The sequence below is a fragment of the Equus caballus genome, chromosome 24 (assembly GCF_041296265.1).
Source record: "Equus caballus isolate H_3958 breed thoroughbred chromosome 24, TB-T2T, whole genome shotgun sequence".
Taxonomy (NCBI): Eukaryota; Metazoa; Chordata; class Mammalia; order Perissodactyla; family Equidae; genus Equus; species Equus caballus.
This window is the reverse complement of record NC_091707.1, coordinates 15,795,931-15,815,800: the sequence shown is the minus strand read 5'-3', so window position 1 is coordinate 15,815,800 and position 19,870 is coordinate 15,795,931. Positions and strand designations below refer to the sequence as shown.

At 43.4% G+C, this 19,870-nt stretch overlaps 1 protein-coding gene across 16 annotated transcripts in view; it reads right to left on the bottom strand.

Moving 5' to 3' along the window:
• Window positions 1–19,870, bottom strand: part of SAMD4A (sterile alpha motif domain containing 4A) — a 203,093-nt gene that overhangs the window by 129,728 nt on the left and 53,495 nt on the right. For 2 of the 16 annotated variants that reach the window (XM_023627765.2, XM_070249518.1), the window contains exons 1-2: window positions 6,775–7,318; window positions 634–872 (exon numbers count right to left, since the gene is read on the bottom strand). The exons of 13 other annotated variants lie outside the window; for them this stretch is intronic. In XM_023627765.2, coding sequence (XP_023483533.1) covers window positions 634–718 — 85 coding nt within the window. In that variant the 5' untranslated portion in view covers window positions 719–872; window positions 6,775–7,318. Of the gene's footprint in view, window positions 1–633; window positions 963–6,774; window positions 7,319–19,870 lie in introns of those variants that run through there. One more of the 16 variants, XM_070249526.1, reaches the window with a different exon arrangement.

Here is a 19,870-nt window from a genome sequence, read left to right as displayed (position 1 = left end):
CATCAAGTTAGTGTCCACTTCACCCCCTCTTTACTCTGAACATCATAATAAAAGGCATTTCCATAAGCAGCAAGTTGATAGACACCATAACCATTTGTCCCTTCTGTAAGTGACTTAAGGAGCTCCAAACCACTGGTATTCTGAGTCAAGTGAAATAAGTCACTATAATAGTCTTGAGGAATTCTAAACCAAGAGAAAGGCCAAAAAGTTACGGATCATCTGAGCTCATCTGCCATTCTCGGGTTGTTCTTCTTTACAGCTCCTCCCCATCCCCAGGGCCTCGAAACATTGAAATGAAAACAGCAAAGCAAATGTGTGGCAAGGGTCACTTCAGACAGGGTAAAACTTCTGCGGATGTCGAGATAGCACGGTGCTTGGTTTTCTGATGAAATAGATTCAGTCAATACCATTTTTAACTCCGACCTTCCATGACCTCAGCTTGGAGATCCTGATAGGGATGAGAGCAAAGAACTAAAAGGTCAAGCAAGTAAAAACACCGAGAGAATGCCCAGTGCACACATATGACATGAGCACGCCTCTGTTCTATGAATCTGGTGGGGAAAAATGGATTATTTATAGGGAAAGGAAGCAAGATGACAAAATAAGCTCTTGACAAAGAGGATGAAAGCTTACGTTGGGAAAAGCTTGAGGGCAGAAAAGGCATGGGAGTCATTTGCACTGTCACAGGATAAACTTGGTCTCGCAGTGACTTTGGCATATTTTGGCCTCTCAGCAGGGAGGAACCAGCAGGGGGCTGGGGAAACTGGCGTTTTTGGAGAAAGAGAAACAGCTGCTTGAGCACAAGTGTCAGAAGGAAGTCCTCTTCCCCACTGCCAACCCACAAGACATAAGTAATCCAGTCGCAGGAGCCACTGTAATGAGACAAAGAGGACAAGATTGAGTCACTGACAACTAATGCCCCCAGATCTTCGACAATGGGGCCATTCCAACAAATGCGAGAAGGGAAAAAACACTAGCCAATAACATGAGGATCCTTGTCCATAAACAGGATCATGGAAGGAATTCTAATTTTACCTATTTAAGCAATTATTAATTACTCATACAGCTTCAGGAACAGGATGCACTGGTGAATCAATAAACGATGTAAAGGTTTTTCTAGAAACAATATGTAAACCCCTGTTCCAAGCCTTTTGTCTGATAAAGTTGTGAGTCTGACTGACTTAATTCACTCTCGTTCACTTCTCTTCTGTCGACCTTGTCAGGTGAGGATCAGTGAAGACGAGAGACTTCTCTCTGGAATAAGCATTCCCTAAGCAAACAGTCCCCAGGCCCCCTTCCATGGCCCTACTGGTGCATTGTAAGTCAGCAACTATGACAGAAAACCTTGGGGTTTTTTATAGTAATCATTCTAACGGGTAAAAGTCTAAATAGATGAGGAACGAATACTGAATATATCAACACTGGTCATTTTAATGGGAAAAAATACGAAATACTTATTTTTATGTAAATGGAAATCCTACATTTATAAAAGCAGGCAAAATGATTATGTGTGACAAATACTCATAGGCAAACGAGGACAAGTAGAAAAAAAGTTCCCTCTTCTAAAATAATCTTTTTTCAGCATACAATTCTCTAAATTCTGACATTTATGCTTGCTTGAAAAAACAATTTAAGTCAACACTTCCCACTCTGTTATTCAACCCTGAGGCATAAAAATTTGATTAAATAGCCCAAAAATGCTTTCATGCACAAGGAGCTGGCAACAACTCACTTACACCGTGACAAAGTCATGCTTTAGCTTGACTTCTAGCCAGTTGCCATGTTGGCACTCGACTAAATCTTAAATTCTACATCTCCCATTCTTCCTCGCCCCACCTTCTCCCTTCTTTGAGAACTATACCAAAGCCTCCCAGCGAGGACTTTCTCCCAGCGATCACCACCACACTACTCTGGTCCCTTTGGAAACCACCGTTTCTGTTTCAACAGCACCATAACCAGACTGGCATGTTCCTCCCCTGGGTCAAAGCCTCCACTCCAAAACAGGATCCTGTGACTTCCCATTTCCTAAAACCTCTGTCCCACTCTTGAATACTCTTGTCACTCAGCTTCTTTGTCTCTTCTGGCTCCTTCCTTCCCCTAAAAACCTTAATAACCACAACTCATCTAATCATGAGACAACTCTAGAATCACATGTTCAACTGCCTACTTGATAGCCCCACTAGGAGGTCTAATAGGCATCTCTGGCTTAATATGCCCAAAACTCAATTCTTGATTTTGGTTGTAACCTGGTACTTCTTCAAGTGTTTCCCGTCTCAGTAAACGATACCAATCAGTTGCATAGGGCAAATGCTTGGAATCATCCCTGAATCCTCTATCTTTCACACCACACATCTCATCCAACAACAAATCCTGTCGACTCACCTTGAAAATATATTTCCAGAATCCAACCACTTGTCTCCACATCCACTGTTGCTATCCTGGTCCAAGCCATCACCGTCCTCACCTGAAATACTGGATTAACCTGAGCGAGTGCCTGGCTTCCACTATTACTCTTTCACTAAAGTCTATTCTCTGTACCTCATTCAGAGCTGTTATTTACAAAGTCCAATGAAATTCTTGCATTACAAAGTCCAATGAAATTCTTTCATTCTCCTTCTAAAACTTTCCAAAGGATTCCCATCACACTTAGAACATAATCCAAAGTTTTACATGGACTGTACGGCTCCTGGGAGCCCAGTAGCCTATAAGGCTACCCCTCCAACTTCATTTCCTACCACGATTGGCTTGCTCACCCCACTCCAGTCACACTGACTTTCCTGCTATTTTTTAAACACACAACAACTCTGAATATTACCTGTGCACACGGATTAAATATTACCTCTATGCAATGTTAAATCTATTTATCCATCTACCAACCTGGTTCTCTGATGTAGCCTCAGGATACGCACTCTGTCTATAAGACACCTCCAGCTAGATGTCCCTATACCTACACAAATTAGACACTGCAAAAAGGAGCTATTCTCCCATCACCGGGCTGGAAGCCTTGACGTAGCTGCCACTCTCCACTGTACTTCAACCCACAGTCAGTCAGCTGCCAAATCCTGCCATGTTCCCCACCACAGAAGTCTCAATTTGCCCTTTCCTCTTCCTCCCTCTATTCAGTCTTGCGTCTGTCCTGGTCGTCTCATGTCTGAAACTCCACACCTCCTCTGGTTGTCCCTCAGCTTCCTCATATTGCTGTAACAAGTGTCCTTCCAGAGGGCTGACAAGGGCTTCTTTCTACACCCAAGCGCAGGTCCATGTGTGTGAACCTCCATTCCTGCTTCCTACTACTTAATCCTCCTGTTGCCTTCTACTGTCCCGATGCTGTCCGATATGATAGCCACTAGCCACATGTGGCTCTTTAAATCTCAATTCGTTAAAATTTGCTCAAACTAGAAATTCAGTTCCTCAGCTGCATTTAAAGTGCTTGATGCCAACATGTGGCTGGTGGGCACCAAGTGACCAGCACAGCTACCAGAACATTTCCATCATCATAGAAAGTCTTAGTAGACAGTGCTGGAGCCTATTCCCTGTGGAAAACACTCAACTCTCACAACGAAATCTTCTGCAAGAATAAGTGCCATACCCAACAAGCCCTTTCAACCTACTGTTTACCAAGACCTCATGTTTCAATTTTAGGGAGCTCCTGAGACATTCTTCCCTGAGATCAACCAAATTTTGAGGGAAAAATAAATTACATACCCTTTGCCCTGTCCCACATACACATGACTTTCCTAAAACTTCTTTTCTGTGCAGAGTATTTACATATTAATATTCAATTTATACATTTTCTCAATGCTTGCTCAGCTGTTGTGTCTCTACTGTCTGTTCAGTAAGGCTATTTTAGACTGAACGCTCTTGAGGGCAGGACCAATATTTACCGGTGCCAAGTACAGAAAGTTCTTTAAAAAGTATGTTTTAATAGGTGTGATCGCCTCACGGGAGAGCACTTGGGCTCTGGAATTGCTCTGTACCTGAGTTTCTGTCCTGCCACTTGCTAGCTGGGACCTTGGGAGAGTCATTTAATCCCTAATCATTCTAGTTTTAAGCGTCTGTGAAACAGAGAAAATGATAATTCTTAGGGTAGTTGTGATAGTTAAATGGGATCACACCTGTAAATCACATAGCAATAGTCGGTACATGATAACCACCCATTAATGTTAGCTGCTGATAATGATATCAATTATTTTAAAGAGCTGTAAACAAAATAAATTTAAATAATACTTGAGGAGCTTAAAAGCAAGATGAAAAGAAATCCTGAATGCAATTGCTCATCTTACAGAGTCAAATGGATGTCTTCAGATACAATGTGATGGATATTACTTAAATATCAAACCGTGGAAAATATCTATCAGAGTAACATAAATTTGAACGTTTCCATTCTGCTTCTTGTATGCAAGCTGCACAGTTTCCAGTTCTTCGGAAAATTTATCTCAGGGACGGTGGAACCTTGCTTGGCAAGTTGAATAACTTTCCATTAGTTAAATGCAAGAAGGATGATTTCACTTGAAAAGTGAAATGCGAAAAGTGGTTAAATGGGCAGGATATAACTAATCATAATAATCTTCTAAAAAATCTGAAAAACAAAACAATAGTAGAGAGAAGAGAGACTTATAACTCAAAGCCCGTGGGGACACTATTTTGCATTGAGTGCTTAAAGGCCCATCATCCCACTGAACAAATAAAACAGGGATACTCATTCCACACATTGGGGGCCTGACATGCCTCTCCCTGCTGTCAGCAGTGGAAACTCAGAAGTGGCTGTATGTACTCAAGAGACAAAGCTAGCACACTAGCTCTGCCGAACCATCATCCATTCTTCTTTGGCTAGGGCTTCCGGAGGTGCTAGGCCAGTGGTTCTCAAAGTGCGTGACTTGGACCAAGGGCAGCAGCATCTCCTGGGAACTTGCAAATTCCTGGGCCCTACAAAGGACCCACTGCGTCGGAAACTCCGGGGGTGGGGCCCACTTATGTGTTTGAACAAGCCCTCCAGGTGTTTCTCGCGCCAGAGCATGGGGGGTACACCTGGGCTGCACCAGGGCCCTCTATTTGGGCAGCTCCGGCAGAGAAGCCTCTAAGCCTCCTCTTGGACAGGTAGTGTTGAAAACGTCTTCAACTGGCTCTCCCCTGTACTGACGCACGATATAGATTCAGCCTCCCTCACTAAGAGCTGATTCCCTGATGTGAAAATTAATGGAACCATTAATAATGCTAAGCAGAGCCCAGGAAGGGGGGGACCCCGGAGGCTCTAAGGCACCAACAAGTCAGATCATGTGGAGAAAGCTAATCCTGGAGTCATGCATTTTGTCTACTATGTAGAATCAGTCAAAATCATATACCCCAAAACCATACACTTTAATTTACTTGGCCTTTATAGAAGGAGTTACTGATCTAAAATGAGACACAGAGTAACAATACAAAGGATGGAGAATTTCGGCTAATTTGGGAAAGCCCCTAACACTTCTTTATTTTTAAATTCATTTTGGAAAACAAAAGAATCACAGTATTATATAACAAAATTCCACCAACTATATGAAAAACAAAAGAAGGAAAGAAACAGGAAACCCTCTTCAGAGGTTTTTCAAAACACAGCACTTCTGAAGACTCAAGACTCGGGGGAAATGGAGAAGTATTCTGGACCTCAGAACTTGAATCATCAAATGAAAGCACTTTTAAGCAAGAATGCCTTAAATGTTTTGCTGGCATTTTTAAAGAGATCTAAAACAAAATGAAAGCTTATTTTAATACTTTGATGCTTTTATAACATTGAGTTATATTTCCTCAATTCAGATATATTCTCCAGCAGAGTGCCTTATTCATTTTTCAGTGGAAGGAAATAAAATTCAATATGCATAAATCTAAAGTCTTGTGCTTTTTTTTTTTTTTTTAAAGATTTTATTTTTTCCTTTTTCTCCCCAAAGCCCCCCGGTACATAGTTGTATATTCTTCGTTGTGGGTCCTTCTAGTTGTGGCATGTGGGACGCTGCCTCAGCGTGGTTTGATGAGCAGTGCCATGTCCGCGCCCAGGATTCGAACCAACGAAACACTGGGCCGCCTGCAGCGGAGCGCGAACTTAACCACTCGGCCACGGGGCCAGCCCGTCTTGTGCTTTTTTTTTAAAAACAGATTTTGCTTGAAGATTTTTTACAAGGTGTATATTGTTTTTGTAATTAAGATAATTTAAAGAAACTGGCCAAGTCTTTCAAAAATTCATATAAAAGATGTATTGTATTGAATAGTTGTATATGTATAGCCAATTTCTGAAAGGATAAAATTTAGTAGTTATATCTGGGCAGTGGGACTCGTGTGGGGCAGAGAATTAAGACTTTCACTTTTTCACTTTAAATCCTTGAGTCCTATTCAAATTTATTGTTGTATATATTTTGTCCAATTCTCATAACTACACTAGTTAGAAATAAAATAAGCTAACTTAAAATTAATACATCCATATTGTTGGACCACTAACCTTGGGTATTGGTTTCATGGAATGTCAATAACTTTAGGGAGCAGTTTCAGCTCAGCTCCCCACAAGCTGAGTATGCTTTCACAGTGGAGCCCCGCTTTTCCCCTGTCCGCTGCTGGAGAGGCCTCGCTTCTCTAAGCGAAAAGTGCAAACAACCCCTGTGACTAATTTCTTTTTCAACCTGGAGAAGAGAGTTTTCCACTACACTTTTCAGTCAAGCAGAAGTCAGTCAAATCCCTGTGACCTTCTTAACAAAACATTCTTTGACGGCACAACAGAATAAGCAATAAATGATGATTTAAACATACCTGGAATATTTCGCCACACGTATTTCTCAAGTGTCTTATAACACCACGAAACTTCAAACAGCATACCAACCCCTGCCCCTGCTTAAATGGAAATTAAAATATCTAAGCCTATTGTCAAGGCATTTCAGGGCTATTTTAAAATGTTTACTACAAATGATAACAACCACCTATCGAGAGCTCACGCTGTAATCTTTGGGCCCAGGAGACTTCCTAGCTCAAGGCTGGCACTTCCATAAAAGGGCCGACGGGCCAATGTCTGGTTTAGTGACAAAGTCAGAAGAACAGCTTTGGATTTTGAAACTAAACCATCAAGGTGGTGAGGCCCGCACTTGCTGTCACCAACCCCAGGGTCAAGAAGGTCCACGGTCAGTTCACGTGCAGTTAGAGCAATGAGGGCCTCCTCAGTGAGTCTCACGTTAGGGCGAACAATGCTGAAGGGTACTTTCCTGTTTCTCCCCTTCCTATTGTTCTTCTTTTTCAAAATCAGGTCTGTTGAAGAGGAGCAGAAGTGAGCAGAGCAGGGGATGGAGTTCTTTTCCTTTAACTGAAAAATAACAGATATATAACATAGTAGTTGTTTCAGGGGTACCACATAACGATTTGATCTTTGTATACATAACGAAATGGTCACCATAATAAGTCTAGTTGACATCTGTCACCACAAATACTTAAAAATTTGTTTTTCTTCTGAGAACTGTTAAGAACTACTCTCTTAGCATCTTTCCAATATGCAATACAGTATTGTTAACTAAGTCACTATGCTGTACATGACATCCCAACTAAGTCCGTAACAAAGACTCATTTATCTTATAACGAAGTGTGTACCTTTTGACCACTTTGACCCATTTCACCCACTCTTCCCACCCCCTCTCCATCTGGAAACTACCAATCTGTTCTCTGTATCTATGTGTTTGGGGTTTTTTTAGAGTCCACATATAAGTGAGACCATACAGTATTTGTCTTTCTCTGTCTGACTTATTTCACTTAGCATAATGCCCTCAAGGTCCGTCCATGTTGTCACAAACGGCAAGGTTTCCTTTTTTATGGCTGAATGACATTCCACTGTTTATATATACCACATCTTCTTTAAGGGATGGAGTTCTTGGACCAGGGTTCTAACTCCCCTGTTCTTGCCTATTGTCTTAATGATTTTTACCAAGTTTCTTGCTGATTTATGCTTTATTCTTATTGAACATCTGTCTTCCTCTCCAGATGTCAGAGGAGCTAAAGACGCAGCTGAATCAGGAAACTGTCTTGAGACCTTCTTGAAAAGGGAGTTGCTTTTCTTTACAGTCCAGGGTTTTCCAACCACATGTTGGCCTCTGCAGAGTTCTCCATCATTCAGAGGTTCTGGAAGGCCAGTGACACTGTGTGGCACATCTCCCAACGTTTATTAATGCTCACAGGCTTATGGTACCATGTTCAGAAGTGCAGGATTTGGAGGTTTGGTTAAAGCAGACTTGCTCCCCTTCGATTCAGAATGCTTTTCTTTCATCTGACTTTCCATCCCTCCCCCTCCTCCCCCACCTCCCAACCAGCAGCCAGAAACCAGGAAGCTGGACCAGCCACTGAGCAGGGTCTTTAATCCCTGTGACCTCAGTGACTAACACAGCACACAGCTGGTACTAAGTGAGCGGTCTGCTGAACGAGTGAATGAATAAACTCTGCGCCCACTGTCACTCTACTCAGGTAGTAGAGCGAAGATTTGCCTGAATTTGGGCCAGAGGGACTCAAGAAGGGTTCTTCTGGGGACAGCCGATGCCAGACCTACTCGAGGGTAGCATGTTTGCAACACCAGCCCATTTTGCGTCATCTCTGCCTACCTCCAATTCCCCGGGTGCACCTGGTGCCCCTTGTTGAATGGAGTCCTCTTGTACTGTACTTTTCCAGCCTAGACAAAGCCTCATCCATATTATCATGACCTTAGTCCTCTGCCCTCAGGGAGATGTCAGGAAAGAGACCCGGTAAATAAGTTCAAGTGACAGTGCTGGGAGAAGCTAGATACATGCATTTTAGAGAGAAACTTAGAACTAATATCCACCTTCCAAGAGCTTAAAATTTATTGACTTCTTCATAAAAGCTCAGATAGGAAATTAAAGGTCATTTGTCCTCCTCACTCAAAAAATGGCTCCACATAGAAACTACACTGCACTCGGAGTCAGAAGACTTGGGTTTGAGTCCTGGGTCTGCCTCCTATTGGCTGGTTACCTTAAGCAAAACCTGTACTCTCTCTGATCTGAAATGTTATGTATAAAATGGAGAGTACAGTGCCTCCGTCTCACAGTGCTATTATCTGGATTAAATGCAACAACATTTATAATACTGCTTTGTCAAATATAAATATAGTAGATGAATGAGTGTAGCAGAACAGTACAGAAAAGAAGGGCAAGAAGAAGACTATTCCTTGAAAATCCAGAATGTAAGATAGAAGGGAAAATTGAAATGAAATGAGTTTCAGAGGCGACGTGGGTTGTGATCTGCAGGCCCTAACACATAATCATATATCAAAAGTATACATGGTTGGAGCTGGCCCCAGGGCATAGTGGTTAAAATTCTCCCCACTCTGCTTTGGCAGCCCAGGTTCGTGGGTTCGGATCCTGGGCACGGATCTACACACAACTCATCAGCCATGTTGTGGAGGCATCCCACATACAAAACAGAAGATGACTGGCACAGATGTTAGCTCAGGGCTAACCTTCCTCAAGCAAAAAAGAAAAAAAAAAAAGAGGAACATTGGCAACAGATGTTAGCTCAGGGCAAATCTTCCTCACCAAAAAAAAAAAAAAGTACACGTGATCCATGCCTACAGGCCCAGTGTTTTCCCAGAGATGTTGGTGATAAGGAGATGGCAATGATGATGCCTTTATTGCTTGATGGCCATATACCTGGCACTTTTCTGAGCACTTTGTATGTTTTATCTTGTTCAATCTGACAATAACTCCATGAGATAAGTAATAATATTATCCCCATTTTACAGATAAGAAAACAAACTAAGACCCAGAGAGTTTAATTCATGATTAAGTGCAATTCCCTCCAAGCCCATACTTTTCTTTTCAACAGACTGTTGAATGGAAGGATAAAGGCATCAGGAAGTCAAAGCTGAGCTTTTATTCAGCAGGATTGAAAGGGTGAAGCAGAGAAAGGTAAAGCCAGAGAGCAGCAGTGGGATGAAGTTAGAGACACTGAGAAAAACCCTACAAGATTCCTAGCGGGAAAGACCAAAAGGAAACTCTTTCTAATGGAAGAAAAACGTAGTGTGTGTGTAAGAGAAAGGCCAGTAGGAAGCCAGGAGAACGTAATTGTTGGGAAATCAACAGAGATCATGCCACAGCATTTTCCCCACAGCCTGCCCCGTGCACCAGGCACGCCAATCAGCAATGCTCTCATTCTCAGAGGCACGACCTGCTGCGGCGACAACTGACGGCTGCAGTGAGGGCACACTGACGAAGCTGCCGCCATCCCCAAACCCTCGTGCCACCTCTGAGTATTCAGCACCGTTCCTGTGAGCAAGGACAGGAGGAGACAGCTAAAACTGGCTGTCACCACCAGACTGCTAACGAAAACCAGAAAGTCTACCAACAAAACTGCCTGCTTCTTCACAACTACAGGACCACCCAGCATAGTACAAATTCGGAAAAGGAGCTCCTTCCACTGGGAACAGGCTTCCTCAGTGGGGAGTCACAAACAGGTTTGTCCAAGAGACAGTCAACCAAAATGAGATCTATAAATCCTGACAATATCTTTGCCATTCTGCATTTTTCTTCTTCTAAATAAATAAATAATTGATTCTGTGTCAGGTGGGACCTCTTACATCCAAACATAGATATGAGACTTCAGAGACTAGCTACATATCTTTATAGTCATGAAACAAATTTACAAAACCAGAGGAAAACATGGAAATCCCATGGCACAAAACCTGTCAGCTATCATTACGGGAAAAAGAGAGAGAAGGAGACACAGAGAGGCAGAGAGAGAGAGAGAGAAAGGGAGAGAGAGAGAGAGACGGAAGGAGAAAGGGAAACAGGGAAGGAGAAAGGGAGAGAGAGAAGGAGACAACATTTCCCAGGAGAGGGGCCAGGCAGTGGTCCTACGCTTTGTTTTCTGGGGGAAGGTCAGAGGAAGCCACTCTCTCCTTGACGTGCTTGGGGTGACAGGTTTGCAGGTGATAATTTGAAGACGCACGGAAAACAAAATACCAAGGTTATTTTTTATCAAACACAAATATTTTGCTTTAATTAACCAACTCATGTAGACTTTTTAGTCAAACAGATCCTATCGAAAATAAGCAGAATTGCAAGGATTTGGCATTTTAAAAGGGAGTAGTTTGTCAATAGCAGAATGTTAGACCTCTTACATTCTCACCAATGAGCCAGATGTATTAGAACTAGTAACTGGTAGCATGCAAGTGTGTGTGCACGTGTGCATGTGGATGTGTCTGTGTGTTTTATTCCACACCAACTTGACATTCAAAACATCTACCCAAGGTAGGCAAGGAGCTGGCTCCACCAGCATCCAGAGCGGATATGGGCTGGCTTGTTTGAAATCCCAAAGCAAAGGAAAAACAATGTAAAAACCCAGAGTCAAACATGGGGAAGCGGACTCTGCCCAGAAGCACAGAGAGATTTCAAGCATGAGAGAGCCCTCCCATAGGGAAGTGAAGGCAACCACTGACACTGCCCCAGCAGGCCACCTTAGCTGCCACTGCTTCATGTGGCCCAACTGGTGGTGGCTGTGAGAAGCAGTCCCCATGGTGAGGCTGGCTACCCCTACCTAACTACCTACACCTACATGCCCTACTCCAACGTGATGCCTCCGCTGAGACAGAGGCAGGTAGAGGAGGGTAAGCTATCTTAGATACAGGTGCAGCACGCACATGAGAAGCAGAGATGCTGAGACAGCGCACCAAAGCTCCACCACCACGTTCCTTTCTGACATCATCAAGACCACAGGCCAGAGGAGATCACAGCAGCAGCAACAACAGTAACAGCAGCCCCTTCTTCCAAACCCCCAGGCATCAGGCACTGAGCTAAGAACGTCACATAAGACATTTTGCTTAATTCTCACGATCACCTGTGATTCAGGTTACTTCCCATGACAGAGAGGAAGCAACAAGGCTCAGCGAGGTTCGAGTGACCTGCTGGAGTCAGCGAGCCCCTCCCTCTACTGTGCCAACCTTGCTCAGGCGTCTAGAGGGACAGACGGGATTTTGCACCCTAAGGTTAATAAACCTAAACTTAGTCCAATTTAAAAAACATAATAAATGACAAAAGGTAAACCAACCCTGTTGAATTTAGGGAGGAACGTTTTGTCAACAGCATTTAAAATAGAACTGCCATATGTCCAGTCTCCTAAAACATCAGTAGACACTAGATCCAGATAATAAAACTAACTTTTGAATTTCTAGTCTGGCTAGAAATTAAAATAAATAGTTTCCAAGATAATAGAAATTACTTTTGAGACTCTATTCTAACTCAGAGTATAACCTATCCTGAAACAACACAGTAAGTGACTGGCTTAGTCTCCTGGGGAAACCTCTTGTTGCTCAAAGAATAATAACGGAAACTGTTACTGATGGATGAATCTGCTTTTGAACCCAGCACTTATAGATGAAAATGCTTTCAGATCAGGGAATTGAACAAATAGCCTCTTTGATAATTTATTATGCCTTCTCTTTTTCTTTCACATCTGTTCTGGTTAAGACAGAAGACGTTTAATGCTAAAAGGTTATAATATCTGTTAGAATGCCAATATTCTAGAATTCTATTGACCGGGTTCAAGGTAAAATATTAATGCACACAGAGACCGTACGGCACTAGCAGAGCCAACTCAGCATGACAAATGGGGCAAATTCCACGCACAGCATCATGGGAAACGTCAGATCAGTGTGCTCCTAAGACCAGCTGCTCCGTGCTGCAGCTCTGATACGGTCCCCGGGAATCATGAGGATTTCGCAGACGCCCTAAGCCTGTGGCATTCACCAAGTGGCTTGCTTAAGCAAAGACAAGACTTTTCTTCTGTTTCTGGAGAGTGAAGACTCCATATGTTGTGCCATAATTTCCTTGAGCAAAAATAGCCTTTGGAGATTCATATCACTTCCAGGAAGGAAGGACGTATGGACAGTGACCATTTGGCAAGGTTGGGTCTTGGTGCAATAATTGACCCGTTTTGTTGTCTGAGACCTTCCTTAAAGGTAAGAGCAACATGTTAGCAGAGAAGCTATGTGGTCTGGCATAGCTGTCGGTGTCTGAGGAATTCCTAATAAAAATTTCAAGAATTCAAGAGATCCTGAGTGGCACATGAAACAAAAGGGAAAGAAATTTCATCTGATGGGGATCCTAAAAGGCTGTTTAGAACCAATTAAACATTACCAGTGTCAAAAGAAGGGTCAAGAAGTACATCACTGTGTCACTTACAAAACTACCTTCCACGCCTTCTCCTTTCTCTCCTTCTTGAGAAGCCAGAATTGCTGGAGGAAGATGCTTCCTTTTCCTTCTGAGGATGCTGTTGACAGCTCTCATCTGCTAGGCGTCTTTTTCACTATTCCTCTGAGCTGAGACGCAGTGCTGTCCCCTAGATCTCTTCTCCAGGAGAAAGGAGGTAAGACTCTTCTTACTGGACGCATCAGCAGCTTTGGACACGGTTCATCGTTTCTCCTCCTTGTTGCTCCTTCTGTACCTGGCTGCTAGGGATCCAGGCTCTCCTGCCTTCCAGCAACCCGCACTGACGGCTCCTATTCATCTTTTTTGCACGTTCCTATACTTCTCCCTGCCTCTTAACGCTGCAATGACTCAGTTCTTAGTCCTTGCCTCTTCTGTAGCCACCCTCACTCCCTTGGTGATCTCATGCAGTCTCATGCCATACAGATGGCATTTAAAGCAAACAATTCCCAAATTTACACCCCCGCCCCTGATCGAACTGCTTATTCAACATTGGACCTGGAGATATAATAAGCATCTCAAACTGAACATGTCCCAAACTAAAACATTTTACATATATTGTCATGTATTCATAAACATCATAGGAGAATGATGAAATTATTCTCCTCATTTTATAAAGGACAGTGAAGCAAAGAGAGGTGAGATTATTGCCCAAGGGCATACCTCTAGTGAGTGATAGAACCAAGAGGGCACCATCATCCTTGAGTCCTCTCTCTCTCTCTGTCCTCCTCTTCTCCCTACCCCCAACCCCTGCCCCTCAGCCCTTTGTTTTCAATCTATCAGCAAAGCCTGCAGGCTCCACCTCTTCCGTCTCTGCTACCACCCCAGGCACACAAGCTCCATGCTCTCTCTCCCATGGGTCACTGCGGTAGCTCCTAACCTGACCACCCAACCTAAAGCAACCCCTGCCTCCATTCCCCACACCCACCCTCACCCGCTGCAGTGAGGACCGCAGCTTGGTACAGCCTCTTCAGACAGCCAGTTGGCAACATCCATCAAAACCTAAACGCACATACGTAGCCATCTGAGCAGCAACTCTACTTCTAAGAATTCATGCTAAATATAAACTTGTACATGTGTGAAATGATATATGTTACAGGATTATTTATTACTGTGTTGCTTCTAATAGCAAAATGCTGGCAACAACCTAAATGTCCAATAATAGGAACTCCTTAAATAAATTATCATACATAGAGGCAGAAAAATGCATTGGGTACCTTATGAGCTAAGTACTATTATAAGCCCTGCCTCAGAGGAGAAAGCTCAGGCACAGAGAGCTTAGATAATCAACCCAAGACGCAGAGCCAATAAGTAGTAAGGTAGGGATTCAGACTTCAGGTTCTTGGTCTCTTTACTATAATGCCTCCCAATACTCATTCCCATGGTGATATACTATGCAGCCATCAAAAGGAGGAGGCGTTATAAATATACTGATATGGACTGATCTCCAAGACATTCTGTTAAGTGAAAGAAGTATAGACAGTGGGTAGAGCTTAGCCTCTTGGAGTTTTCTCCTTTGTAGGGAATGCAAATACCTGTTTGTACACATCTATACAAAGTCACAGGTGAGAGAGCGGCTACTCTAGAAAGGGAAACTCGGTGGCTGTGGCACTGGTGGGAAGAGACTTCGTTTCACTGCACACTTTTGTGCCTTTTGATTTGTGTTGTGTATGCACAATCATACACACACACTGCTTATTCAAAGAACTAAATAATTACAAACAAACAGATTGCTGGGTTGAGATTTTTCCAAAAACAGAGTATAGCCAAGTCACTCTATCATATCATCTGTTGTATTTTCTTTCTATATCTACTATTAAATGGTTTATTTGTAAATGTATGTTTATCTTGTGACTTCACTAGGGTCACTATCTAAAGTTACTGGTTTTCTTTGTGGTGGGGCGGGGGGTGTGTTTATCATGCCAGGTATACAAGCTCACCAGACCCCGTTAGAGTGTCAGCTCCACGGAGGAGGGGCCGTGAGTGTGGTTCAGTGCCACAGCCCCAACATTCAGCACTCTGCCTCATGTGCAGTAAATCTGAATGAATGACAATTACGGCCAAGAGTCTAGGGCTTAGACAATGAGAGTCAAATAGTAAGACTCTGCTTTGCCTAAAATGCACAAAAGTTTTTAATGCTTTAGATCAACAGTAAGTTCCTTGGTATGAAAAATTAATATATTGGTTCAAAGAATCTACTATACTATCAACACCAATACTCAAAGTAGAGGTTCTAATAAGCAGTACTCACAATGAGAAACCCTAGGTCCCATGGGATTTCACCTGGGCTCCTGTAGGGTCAGACAATGCTGATAATGAGCAAGAAGTGGTAAGGTTATGAAAGAAAAAGAAAATGGTTCAAGCCTTATAAAACAGAAATGATTTAGAAAAGCTATATGGGCATCAACAAAGCTTCAGTCATTATTTAAATAATTTGGGCTATAAAAATTACTGTTGATTCAGAGCCAGCCCTGATAGCCTCATGGTTAAAGTTTGGTGCGCTCTGTTTTGGTGGCTTGAGTTTGGTTTCTGGGCACGGAACCACACCACTCATCTGTCAGGAGCCATGCTGTGGCGGTGGCTCACATAGAAGAACCAGAAGAACTTACAACTAGAATATAGAACTATGTACTAAGGCCTTGGGGAGGAAAAAGGAAAAAAAAAATGGAAAAAGTAAGGAAGATTGGCAACAGATGTTAGCTCAGGGCAAATCTTTCCCAGAAAAAAAAAAAAAAAAATACTGTTGATTCGATAAAGGGAAAACACCCTGTATGAGGCTGCACAATGCTAAGGAGAACATCTTCCCTAGAACAACCTGCATGAGCCCTTCAGAGATGCCCTGTCTAGTCACATCTTCAAATGCAAAGGAAGGAACTGAGTAACAGATCTGAACCACAAAACCTACAGGAAAATGATGACCTGAGAATGTTCTTCATTTTCAAACTAATTAGCAAGGCAGAGGAAGAGAACATGATTTATCAGCGCTGTCAATTTTATGTGTCAACTTGACTGGACCATGGGGTGCCCGATATTTGGTCAAATATTATTCTGGGTGCTTCTGGAAGGATGTTTCTGGATGAGATTAACATTTAAATTGGTAGCCTGAGTAAAGCAGACTGCTCTCCCTAATGTAGGTGAGCCTCATCTAATCAGTTGAAGCCCTAACTAGAACAAAAGGCAGACCCTCCCCTGAGTAAGGGAGAATTCCTCTTGCCTGACTGCCTTCAAGCTGGAACATCAGCTTCTTCCCGCCTTTGGACTTGGAAATATCAGCTCTTCTGGTCCTCAGGCCTTCGGACTTGGACTAGAACTAAATCATTGGCCCCCTTGGGTCTCAAGCTTGTTGACTCACCCTGCAGATCTTGGGACTTATCAATCTCCATCATAATGTGAATCAATTCCTTACAGTAAGTATAATATGCATATTGGTTCTGTTTGTCTGGAGAACGCCGACTAACACATGCCGCTTCCTGTGTCAGGAAACATGCTGGAGGGAAACACCGGGGGCTTGATACACCCCTCACTAGAAGCCTGAGCTGCGAATACAATGTTTTCCTCGCACCCTGTTCATGAGAATGCACAGATACATTCTCAGCTGGTGGAGAGAGAACCAAGAGTTTCAAAGCTAAAGACTTATACATATATACCCAATAAGGGATTGATATCCCAGAATATATAAAGAACTACCAAAACTCAACACAAAAACAAACAACCTCAAAGGACTGGAACAGACAATTTTCCAGAGAATACATACAAATGGCCAAGAGACACATGAAAAGATGTTCAACATCACTAACCATTAGGGAAATGCAAATCCAGACCACAATGAGATACCATCTCATATCCATTAAGATGGCTACTGTAAAGAAAAATAACAAGTGTTGGCAAGGATGTGGAGATGTTGGAATACTTGTAGACTGCTGGTAGGAAGGTAAAATGATGCAGCTGCTGTGGAAGAAGTATGGCAAGTCCTTAAGAAATTAAAAATAGAATACCAGATGATCTAGCAATTCCACTTCTGGCTATACACCCAAAAGAACTGAAAGCAAGATCTCAAAGAGATATCCGTATATCCATGTTCATAGCAGCATTAGTCACAACAGCCAAAAGGTGGAAGCAACCCAAGTGTCCACTGACAGATGAATGGACAAATAACATGTGGTCTATACATAAAGGGAGGAAATCTGGATACCTGCTACAACATGGATGAACCCTGAGAACATGTTAAGTGAAATAAGCCAGTCACAAAAAGACAAATACTATACGATTCTACTTATATGAGGTCCCTAGAGTATTCAAATCCATAGAGACAGGAAGTAGAGTGGTAGTTGCCCAGGGCTGGGCGAGGTTTGTTTAATGGATTTAGAGTTCCAGTTTTATAAGATAAAAAGAGTTCTGTAGACGAATGGCGGTGACAGCTGCATAACAATATAAACGTACTCAGTACCATGGAACTGTACACTTAAAATTGGTTAAGATGGTAAATTTTATGCTATACGTATTTTACAATTAAAAACAGGTAAAGACTTAAGAGATCTCCAAGATACACGTCAGCTTTCAAAAAAAATTTTTGCACAAAATGCATTTAATACAGGCCCATTATATAAAAACTAATGCAAATATATATTCCTAGGAAGGAGAGAAACTGTCATGAGCAGTTAGCAGTGAGATGGGAAGGGGGAGATGAAGCAGAATGGAAGTGTCACCTACCACACTGTCTGCCTCTGCACTGGTGGAACCTGCTACAGTGAGAACATATTTGTATTAGCTTCCTAGGGTGGCGCCACAAACCGGGTGGCGTATCCAACAGGACTTATTCTCTCCCAGTGCTGGAGGCTGGAAGTCCGGGATCCAGGTGTCAGCAGGGCCACACTCGCTTTGAGACCCTGGGCAGAATCGTCCCTTGCTTCTCCCCAGCTTCCGGTGGTGGCCGTCCCTCCTCGGTGTCCTTGGCTTGCAGCTGCATCACTCCAATCTCTGCCTCTGTCGTCACATGGTTCTCCCTGTGTGTCTCATCACTTGGCATTTTCCTCTTCTTATAAGGACAACAGTCACAGCGGATTAGGGCCCACCCAAATGACCACATCCTAACTTGATTACACTGCAAAGACCCTGTTTCCAAATCAGGTCACATCCACAGCCACTGGGGGGGAGGACTTCAGCATTTTTGAGGAGACACAGTTCAACCTATTGCAATATTCGTGTTTAAAAAAAACAACTGCTACAGCTAAGGTTCCTTGAACACTCCACTCACAAGCCCTCAGGAGGATAAGATCCTTCAGAGATAGAGTTGTGAGAAGAGCCTGAATTCAGGAGTCACATTGCAAAGCTCCCAGTGGCGGTCTGCCTCTTACCAACCCCACGGCCTTGGGGGAGTTCATTAACTTCTCCCTGCCTCCGCGCCCTCGTCTTTAAAACAACAGCCCCTAGCTCAGAGATATTATGAGGATTAAACAGTGACAAAGTGCTCAGCCCGCAGCAAGTGCTCCATCCACCAAGGAACTGTTGTGATTGTCGCCACACACAGGATCCCTGAGGCTCCCCAGAAAGCATTCTTGGGGACAGAGCGCTTTTATTTCTGCAGCGCCTACTCAACGCCTTTCTCCATAGTCCGTGCTGACAGTCTCATGCTTGACATTCAGAGCCCCAGCCATGGCGTTCCACATAGGCACACCCGGCACCAAACACTCCTCAGGAGCCACCTTCCCGGGGGCACTCCCATCTGCAGCGGGGCCGATGGGGGCTCTGAGCACTCCCCCTGACGGATGCGGAGAGATGCAGGGCAGTCCCCGGCCTCAGAACTCCCGCTTGAAGTGATCAGTGCCCTAAATCTGGAGTTTGATCTTGGCTTCACTTGCTGCTAAATCTGTATCCAGTTAATCTGACACAGTTGTGGGGGAGGAGCCATGTTGCTATGGCAACCCAACAACTCTGGGCAGAAGGACAGAAGAAATCGAATTTCAGAACGGAGACCACCAAAGGACTCAGAAACTCCCACTTCTGCCTGTGTTTCACAGAAATGAATCTAAAACAAACAGACCTCTCTTCTCTTTCTTACAAGTTTCCAGCCATTGACAAAATAAAAGCCTGCTTACACAAGTATTCTATTCACATGTCATTTCCTAACAGGATAGAAACTAAAACTCACACTTCGTTCAGCCAGTCAGGAAGTCAGCTGATTTCCCTTAAAGCGCTCTCTGCATGAAACGAGCAATTGTCCAGTCTGAATTTTATACATAATATTACTTTTTGACCTGCAGTTTACAAATAAACTAACAGAAGGACACAAACAGAACCTCGGCCCTCTCCTCTCCCAGTGTTTAGAGGAGCTGGAGGGGCAGAGAAAGATGAGAGAAACTGCCTGGGTAACCCACAGACCTCGTCTTCCACGGTGACTCCCCTCCACCGTCATAGAGCCCCTCACACGGCAGAGCTGACGTGAGGGCTTCATGTCTGTTGTCCTGCCTACGTTCTGGTGGAGCTTCCAAGGAATCCTAAATGATCTAAAAGGGAAATCACAGTCAAACAAACACGCAAACACAAACCAGGGGTTAACAGTGCGTACCAGACATGCAGGTGCTAAATAATCTAAAATGGACCAAAGAAAGTTCTGGTAGGCTAGGCCAGGCGAGGACCAGCCAGGCGGCAGCAAGCGCAAC